The sequence below is a fragment of the Solanum dulcamara genome, chromosome 11 (assembly GCF_947179165.1).
Source record: "Solanum dulcamara chromosome 11, daSolDulc1.2, whole genome shotgun sequence".
NCBI lineage: Eukaryota > Viridiplantae > Streptophyta > Magnoliopsida > Solanales > Solanaceae > Solanum > Solanum dulcamara.
The window spans coordinates 54340474-54349943 of record NC_077247.1 but is presented as its reverse complement, the minus strand read 5'-3'; the positions used below and the strand labels follow the sequence as shown (position 1 = coordinate 54349943).

General features: G+C 36.7%; 2 protein-coding genes across 3 annotated transcripts; both read left to right on the top strand.

Moving 5' to 3' along the window:
• The first annotated feature begins 199 nt into the window (after nucleotides 1-199).
• LOC129873804 (F-box protein At5g07610-like) lies at nucleotides 200-3472 on the top strand. Of its 2 annotated transcripts, XM_055948988.1 has the most exons (4): nucleotides 200-487; nucleotides 1035-1152; nucleotides 1417-1483; nucleotides 1982-3472. In XM_055948988.1, exons 2-4 carry the CDS (start codon nucleotides 1070-1072, stop codon nucleotides 3128-3130), a joined length of 1299 nt encoding a protein of 432 aa, XP_055804963.1. In that variant the 5' UTR covers nucleotides 200-487; nucleotides 1035-1069; the 3' UTR covers nucleotides 3131-3472. The 2 variants fall into 2 exon arrangements, with proteins under 2 accessions (XP_055804963.1, XP_055804964.1); XM_055948989.1 differs by lacking the exon at nucleotides 1417-1483 and having other exon boundaries at nucleotides 205-487.
• Nucleotides 3473-4040: 568 nt separating this feature from the next.
• LOC129873625 (proline-rich receptor-like protein kinase PERK5) lies at nucleotides 4041-8386 on the top strand. The gene is made up of 9 exons (XM_055948754.1): nucleotides 4041-4175; nucleotides 4373-5119; nucleotides 5396-5851; nucleotides 6223-6309; nucleotides 6391-6461; nucleotides 6630-6706; nucleotides 7292-7436; nucleotides 7566-7727; nucleotides 7932-8386. Exons 2-9 carry the CDS (start codon nucleotides 4453-4455, stop codon nucleotides 8193-8195), a joined length of 1929 nt encoding a protein of 642 aa, XP_055804729.1. The 5' UTR covers nucleotides 4041-4175; nucleotides 4373-4452; the 3' UTR covers nucleotides 8196-8386.
• The last annotated feature ends 1084 nt before the right edge of the window (nucleotides 8387-9470 follow it).

Sequence of the window (9470 nt, the reverse complement as noted above, 5' to 3'; positions counted from 1 at the left end):
GCTGGAGTTATTCGGAACTCTTAGTCGAGCTGATGGCGAGATCCTCGTTCCGCCTTTTCTATTGAAATAGCAGCCTCCTATTATGGCCGGCTTGGAGAGATTAGAAAGAAACACTGTCCAAAAAATATATTTGGGAAGTGGAAATTCTTGGTCGTGATTTAGGATTATTTATTAGTGATTTTATTTTAAAAGGCATTTTGGATAAAAAATTAAATTGCTCAATCCACTCTTCTTAGCCCCCTTTAATTACGAAAATAACAGTAAAAAGTATATTCATGCGGTGCCAAAATATATTTTCCGTTTCCTTAAAGCCAAAGCTGCTCTCCTCTTCAAACTATAACTCTCATTCAGTTTAGTTTTCAACTCTCTGGTCTCCACGCGTTTTTTTCTCGTCTCCGTCGTCGTTAGGGTTTTCCGGCGGTTCTCTCCGATTCTTTCTTGGTTTTCCGGCAACTTTATTCACCAGAATCTGCGCGCATTGCACTCTGTGAGTTCTTCCCTTTCTTAATTCTCCTTTTGCTTACCGGCACTGATCATCGCATTGTTGTTGTTGTTATGTTTTCTGTTTAGGAAAAAAAAAAGAAATGAAAAAACACTGAATTTATCATGAAAGGATATGATCATTTTCGTTCTTGCTTCCTCTACTTCCTTGAATGTTATCGTTTTCTGTTTTTGCTTTTCCTGATGAAATAAATGTTTTAGTTGATCAAGAATTATCAAAATACACGCTTCTTTTATTTTGAAAGGTTTGAAGTGTAATTTTGTTCAAGAAATTTCATTAAATGAATGGAGGGCTTTTACTGGGGTCTCTGATATGATGCTCTGTTCAATCTGGGATTTTCTTGCTTCTTCTTTTTTTCTTTTTTCGTTTTTCTAATACATTTTTCGTGATTTTCTCATTTTCAGTATAGTGAAATTTCTTGAAACCCAAGTTTTGATTTCAATTTCTTGATTCCGTGATTTTCTCATTTTCATATACTTTTTTCCTTTTTTTTTGTTAACTAATAGAGGCTCTAACTTGTATATCTATGCAGAAATATGGCGTGTTCTGACATTGACACGATGACTGATGAATCTTTGGAGGACGATATCTATTCCGACTCCTCTGACAGTTACGTTGCTATTAAACCTCAGGGTGGTGGGATTAACTCGGTATAGTTGTCTTCCCTTTTTTTTCGTTTTCTAGTTTCAATGGTCTCAACAATTTGTTATCATCATCTCTTCGATCAAGAGAGTGCCGAAGTACTCCAACTCGTTTATGGCACTCTTTACTTGTTTTGGGATAAAGGTTACAACAAAAAAGAATCCCAATAACAGAACTTGAAGTCTCTTGTTGAATGTTAAGGTCCATTTTTTTCTCTTTAGAATTGTACTGAATATGGTGTATATTTTATGTTTCAAATTTTTTCTTTCTAGGTGGAGATTTCTATTATGTCCATTGGCGGATGGAAGACATATGAAAGTTTGTCTAATCGGTAGTGGTGTAAGTTAGTCCTCATAAATGTCCTCGGATCTCATCTCTGCGATATCCCAGCTTACCTAAAGTTAACAATTGTAACAATGACTATGCCTCAATTCCAAGCTAGTTGGGGCCAAATGTACTAATTCGCTATCGTCTTGCTCCATTTGAACCCATCTCCTTTTCACAATGTCATGGGCAATCTGTAGTTCCCTTTTTTTGTTGAGAAGCTATTTCATAAGATCTTACTTTCTAGTCCTGATTCCTCTGTTGTTCCTCTTTCCTTGTTTCATTTATTTTTTCAACATTAATGAATATTTACTTCTTAAAAATGAGCCTTTCTGAGTGAACAACTTGCCCAGCCTAAAAAGAGGAGTGGACACAAATATAGATCATCCTAACTAGTACGAGATTGCAGCATAATTGGTATATTGCTCTTGATTCTGATTATACTTATAACAATATAGCTCTTGCTTCTGATTACTATACCTCTTATAACAAGTCTTACGGTTTGGATTGCAGTTAGCATTGTATGACTTGAGGACTGCTGCTTCTAAGGAGGAAGGGTACAATTGTTCTGAATTTCCTGCAGACATCATAATGAGAGTGGACATGAAGATCAAAGATGTAGCGAAGAGACATGTACTGCCTTTCCTCCCTGCTAAATCACTGATGAAGTTTCGGGCTGTGTCAAAAGAATGGAATCAGTGGATAGCTAGTCCATTACTCGCGTACAATCAGAGTTTCACATTCCAGAAACTTTCAGGCTACTTTTATCAAAGACTGGGCTTTCAAGATGATCCTCCTATATTTTTGTCTCTGCATCGTTCCGCGAACGGAGTCCCGAGTCCTTCTCTTGGTTTCTTGCCTGAGAACGTTAAAGTACTAAGTTCTAGCAGCGGGTTGCTCCTTTGTCAGGGGCAGGACAGTTATTACGTTTGCAATCCTGCAACCAAAGACTGGAAAAAGCTCCCTCCTCCTCAATATTACCACGGATCTGATCCAGCAGTTGTTCTTGCATTTGATCCTCAGTTTAATATTGAATCATTTTATCACGTGGTCGCTGCAGTCACTGTTCTTGATCATCCAGTTGTCTGCTTTGAGATTTACTGTTCTGAATCAGATTCATGGAAGTGCTCTCCTTCAGACTGTCTAGAGCTGGAAAATACAAGTCTTGCAGGTGGAGGATTTTATATGGAGGGGGTGGCTTACTGGAGGAATACATCATCAAATGAAGTGATAGCATTCGATGTGAAAAATGAGATTGCAGCAGTTCTACATGTACCTATTATTCAATCCGAGCAACGTGGTGCCTTAACGCAGATAGGAGATGAGGTGTGCTATGTTACTGCTTATAATGACAGTGGAAATGTTTTCGTAATAGATATCTATGGAGGTGTGGACATGGGCCTGAAGCGCAGTGTCAGTGTAAATCTTGGAAGCAAGAAGCCTCGTACTCAAGTGTCTGGGATACCCATGGAGGAGTGTTGTGAAGTACTACCCTGTACTGACAGTGAAACTGTGGTGATCCACACGGACACAACGATATACTTTTATCACCTTAGGGAGCAGAAGGTTGAGACACTGCTGAGTCCGGGACGAGTGGATACTCATAACAGGTTCTTACCCTACATAAACAGCCTCGTTATGGTACACAGATCTGGAGAATAAGAAGTAATACCCTGTATTGACAGTGATACTCTGTGGTGATCCACATGGTCACAATGATATACTTTTATCACCTAAGGAAGCAGAAGGTTGAGACACTGTGGAGTCCGGGACGAGTGGATACTCATAAGAGGTTCTTACCCTACATAAACAGCCTCGTTATGGTACAGGGATCTGGAGGATAAGAAGTAGTACCCTTGATGATGTTTCATTTGGACAAGTAGTATGATTTGTTTTTGTCCTTTGTTCATTTTACCTTCTTGCTGCTAGTTTTTAGTTTCTGTTCTTTCCTTTGTTACATAAACTATGTTTGAAATGAATAATCAGTTACTCTTTTAACAATAATTTTTACGACTACTTACACTTTGGAACTATTACATATTCTCAATTGACATCAACTTCTTCCTATGTGAATGTCATAACTTAAAAGGCTATAAAGCCATATCAGGTCTGATAGAAGATGAACTGATTGTCTTCATAAAGCAAATAAAATAAAAACTATTTCTTCCATTTCTTCTCAATTATGCGCACACAGTTACTTAGAATAAATGGGAAATAGAGAAATCAAATATTGGATTGAATAAACACTACGAAATAAACACAGTTACTTAGAATAAATGGGAAATAGAGAAATCAAGTATTGGATTGAATAAACACTATGAAATATTTCCATGTTATGAAAGATCAGGATTCAGGATAGTACACTTTTGAACTCAAGTTTAGTGATCACGTAACTGCCTGGCCCAATTTAATTGGAGTATATACTACTATTGCAATGCTCTGCAGTTGACTAAAAAGTCGGGCACCTCAACTAATTTCAGACAATATTCTTGTTAACAGACTAATATCTTGGTGGGTTTCCCCCCATCCTATAAGAGGTGTTTAAAAGCAAAATAAAATAAAATTGGAGAGAGAGAGAGAAGGGTCCTTCTTTGTAGGAGGCAAACAGTTTGAGGGTGAGAGAGGGGAAAGGGATAGGCTTTCTTTGAACATCACAATGCTAAGATTTCTCTTCTTTGAGAAACCTTTGTTCTCATACATCTTCCAGGTAAAAATTTCTTCTCTTGAAACTTCTTTTTTTTTTTTGTTCTGGGCACCAATCTTCATGTCCAAATTGTTAAGACTTTTAACAAAATGAACCATGTTAATGAGAAAAAAGAGAATCAATTATGTTATATGGTGATATTATATAGGATCTTCAGTTATGTAAAGGTAACAGTTTTTTCCCTTTTTATGGAAATATAGGAGCATTGAAGATTTGTTGAGACGAGCAGTTAACAGGAGAGGTTGAATTTCCGGCTGCCGGAAATTCCACCGTTGTTGAAATGCAATCACCTCCTGGTACTGCTCCGTCCGACAAAAATGGCACTACTTCCTCCTCTCCTTCTAATCCTCCATCTTCACCCTCCCCATCTCCGCCACAATCTCCACCACCAGCTCCGCCTACCTCCCCACCCCCACAATCTCCTCCACCTGTAAATTCTCCTCCACCTTTATCACCACCTCCCGACAAGGAATCTTCTCCTGCGTCATCACCATCGCCATCACCATCACCACCCTCAGCTTCTGAACCACCACCGGTACTCTCACCTCCGTCAGAATACACTACGGCATCACCCAATGCTCCAGATCATGCGCCTCCTCCTACCTCATCCACATTTTATCCCCCACCTCTAGTTTCCTCAGAACCACCTTCATTATCTGCTCGAAAATTATCTCCTCCTCCACCACCTTCAGAAAAATCAGCACCTTTTGAAAAACCAGGCAGTCCGCAACATTCAGGGAAACCAGCAGCTGGTTATTCAGAAAGCAACAATGGCCCGCCATCGTCTAATTCAGGTTCATCTGAAATGGTTATAGTTGCTGGAATAGCAGTTGCAGGATTGTTGGTTTTTGCCACTATCATTGTTTGCTTAATTTACTGGAGAAGGAAGAAGAAAGAACACTACTATACCAATCCTACTCCTGGTCCTCCTGGACGTCCACTTAAAGGTTGGTAAAATTGTAACCTATGTGTCTTTATTTCGTATCTAGTATAAGTTGCATATCCTGATATTGTAAATTGAAAAAAACTTGAATTATCGAGTCGCTTAAAAGCAACTGTGTACAAGTAATTGGTCCTCTGTTATATAAGTAAGAATTTAACTTGTATGCATAATCCAATTTCTGTCATAATTATTCAAGTACACATTTGTTGTTTTAATGAGAAGCTCAAAAATTGTAGGAGGTTTCACCATCCTAGTAACAGTGTATATTTTTTGTTTTTAGGTGCACGTACTACTGATCCATACTACAAAGGTCCTAAGCCCATGGAGCATATTGTTAAGGTTCCTACCACAGTTTATACAAGTAACGACAACAGCTCTGTGCTCTATGGCCAAGCTCTTGTGCCATCTCCGAGTCTTGGTGGGTTCTCTAAGAGTCAGTTCACTTATGAGGAGCTAGATAGAGCAACTTCTGGATTTTCTAAGGCCAATTTGTTAGGCCAAGGTGGTTTTGGGTATGTACATAAAGGTGTTTTGGTTGATGGAACGGTGGTAGCTGTCAAGAGTTTGAAGTCGGGCAGTGGACAAGGTGAACGAGAATTTCAGGCAGAGGTTGATATCATTAGCAGAGTTCATCATCGCCACCTTGTTTCTCTTGTTGGATATTGCATTGCTGATAGCCAGCGAATGTTGGTCTATGAGTATGTTCCCAACAAAACCTTGGAATTCCATCTTCATGGTACTTTCCCTGTCGTTGAATACTTCCTTTTTATCATAAATCTTGCACCACTTAAAATGACTTCATAATTGAGTATAGAACTGCATTGCTGAAAGACTTTCTTAAGAATTTATATACACTAGTTAGTATAAAGAATTATTACACTATCAGGTCATGACCTTAAATATAACTACAGGTAATTATTCATAGAAAGTGGGATTGGTAACCTGAAAAATAAGACAAGTTATGTGCTACTACAAATGAGAAAATACACTAAGTAATAGCATAAAATTTCTTTCCATTGTCATATATATGAGTAAATCCTTTTAAAAAGCCAGTTGAACTGTCGAAAATGCTCTCCATGCTAATGATTAAATCAAATTTGTTTACAGGGAAGGGACATCATGTTATGGATTGGGGAACAAGGCTTAAAATTGCTTTGGGATCAGCCAAAGGATTAGCTTACCTCCATGAAGATTGTATGACAATTTTCTTTCCACACTTCTCCCCTTTTCTTTTTCTCTTTGTTTCTCTTTCTCAACCCTTGTTTCTATACACAGGCCATCCTAAAATTATCCACCGTGATATAAAGGCTGCAAACATTCTACTTGAGGACAACTTTGAAGCTAAGGTAAAATCTTTCCTAGTCATTATTGTCTCATGTGTTTGTTTTTATGTATTTTATATGTCAGGACACTTGGGAGGTTGGTTTTCAACGTAAGATCACCACTTTTATTAGAAGAGTTGCTTAATAATCATGTTGACCTTGGGACTTACAAGAGTGTTTCTGGTTTCTCAGGTGGCAGATTTTGGATTGGCTAAGCTTTCTTCTGATAACTTAACTCATGTCTCCACCCGTGTTATGGGAACTTTCGGGTGAGTCAAGCATATCATTTTTCTACTTTTTGAGAGGTAAATGAAACACTAGGTGAAGGTTAGTGCCTATCTTTATAGGTGACATAATCTATTATCTGTAAATGTTTCCAGACTTACTGAAAGATCTTAATTGGTCGAAATCCAATCATATACCATGTTATCAATCAAAAAGCCTACACATTTGATAATTTTGAGCAAGATTTAGAATGTCCTGAGAATCAATTTGATGTTTTTGTTTTGGAGTTCTAAAGGTTTCTAATTTTCAGAAAACTTTTCATATGCTTAGTCATAGTAGCTTAGGAAAGAGAGAGCCACAGTGAAGGCCAGAAAAAACCAATGTTTAGCATACATGAAAAATGTTTAGAAGTCATTTTAATTTTTTTCGACCTCTTGGTTAAAGTAATAGATGTAGGTGCTTGATTTTGAGATTAACGTAGTCATGTATTTTAGTAACTTTCCATGTGAACATCTGGAAAAAATTAGGCATCAGTAATGAAAAGACCATCTTATCCTTAAAAACATTTGCAATTGGGAGCATCATTAGAGGATTACTACGTAGGGAAATTACCTTGACATATGCTGCAGGTACATGGCTCCTGAATATGCATCAAGTGGCAAGCTAACAGACAAATCAGATGTGTTTTCATTTGGAGTTGTGCTTTTGGAACTCATAACTGGGAAGCGACCTATTGATCCTAGCAATATTATGGAGGACAGTTTAGTAGACTGGGTTTGTTCTTGATCTCACGTTTCCATCTCTCATTCATTACATCAACAATACCTAGATTTTAAATGTGTATTTAGGCACTAATCTTTGTATATACATGTCCTTATTAACGTAATGTATGAATATGAACAGGCTAGGCCCCTTCTTAAAACAGCCTTGGAAGAGGGAAAATATGACGAATTGGTAGGTGCTCCTCTTGAAGGAAACAGTGTTCCAAATGAGCTGCATCGGCTAGTAGTCTGTGCTGCTGCTAGCACTCGTCATTCTGCTAAAAGACGTCCAAAGATGACTCAGGTATGTCATCTTCTAGATTAGAGCTATCAAACTAGACCCTCCTATGTTAAGTCCGGTTAGTACATGGTTTTGTGGTTTACCATTCACATAATCTATTACTTTGAACTTATATCTTATACCAATGCAATTAGACTCATCATTGGATATGCTCCTTTTCTCTTCTACTTTCTGGAGACAATTAGTGATGCACATTGTAATAAACAGATTATGCGAGCTTTGGATGGCGATTCAGCTTTGGAAGACATGAGTGATGGTACAAAGACTGGCATTTTTGGCTCAAGTGGGAGCTCTGAATCCTATGATACTGGTGCATACAATGCTGACATGATCAAGTTTAGGAAAATGATAATATCAAACCAAGAATTCAATAGCAGTGAATATGGAGCGACAAGTGACTATGGACTCAATCCTTCCTCCTCGAGCTGTGATTCCACTGAGCTTGATCATCATCAGGGGGGTAGAGCTTGACTTTTTCCCTAGAGGCTAGAACTGATCCAAGTGATGGATCTTACTCTTTCGAGAATTTTGTCAAACAAATATACAAAATCAAAGTCATAGCAGCAAAATATGCTTTATGTATACATTATATATAGCACAGTATCATTTTTGTCTCAATATTCTGTACATTATATCAGGACTTGGAGAAAACAACTGGAATCCTTTTCAATTGTTATTATTGTACACTTGTACTATATATAATATTTTATTTTATAATCTCCTCTTATGGTTTTCGAACGCTTTTATTCTGCCAAAAGCCTGTCTACTAAGTATGATTTCTTTGAGTTGCATAATCTATGAAACGGATTCAGGTTCTATCATCAATGTTAGTTAACAATTCCATGCCAAAGAGTTAATAGTATACCGATTTCTGTTGGAAATTTCGATTTTAAAAATGGTTATTCCTACTTGGGTTATAACTTTTTAAAAATTACTATCAATATTCTGAAACAATTAAAATGCCTTCCCTATCATTAAAAGTTGCAAGAAATATCAAATAAATATATTTATTTACGCCTACTATATTTTCGAATTGTGAGGGTAAAAACAAACAGATTTAGAATACTTTTGGTCATATGGATGATGAGGAGAAAAAGTAGAGTAAATTCCCACTTAATTTCCTACCTTTGGGGGCAATGAAACAATCCCCTTCATCTTTGAATAAGATAATAAGCCTTATTAATCTAAAATCACTATCAAGAATGAATTGAGTAATTTATTTATTCTTGAAATATCAAAAATAACCCCAATTATGAATAAATATTTAGTTGCATTTAGTGCTTACATCAAATTATGTAAATTCATTATAGTTAACTGATTTAATGAGATGAAAATACATGTTGAAAAAATCATAGTTCAATACTAATATTATGTGCAAACACATATCATACTTCTATTGACTTGATGTAAACTCGAATGTAAATAAAATTTAGCGCTGATTAAAGATGATTAAAAATCTAATTCTCACCCCTTCCAGCAAACCTATACGAGGTCGTTTGGTTGGAAATAAAGTTATCGATAATTATAATTTCATATTAAATATAAAATAAACAATATCTAGACATGAATATCACATTTATACAAATATTAGTTTGATATCAATAATCAAACACAAAGTAATTATAATCTTAAATTTTATATTAAAACTAAAATCCTAATTCCAGTAATTAAATAGCCCCTAATGTGGTGTGAACTTCACTTTTCTCCATATATTAATAACACGGTATCCCTTCCAACCCGCCCATC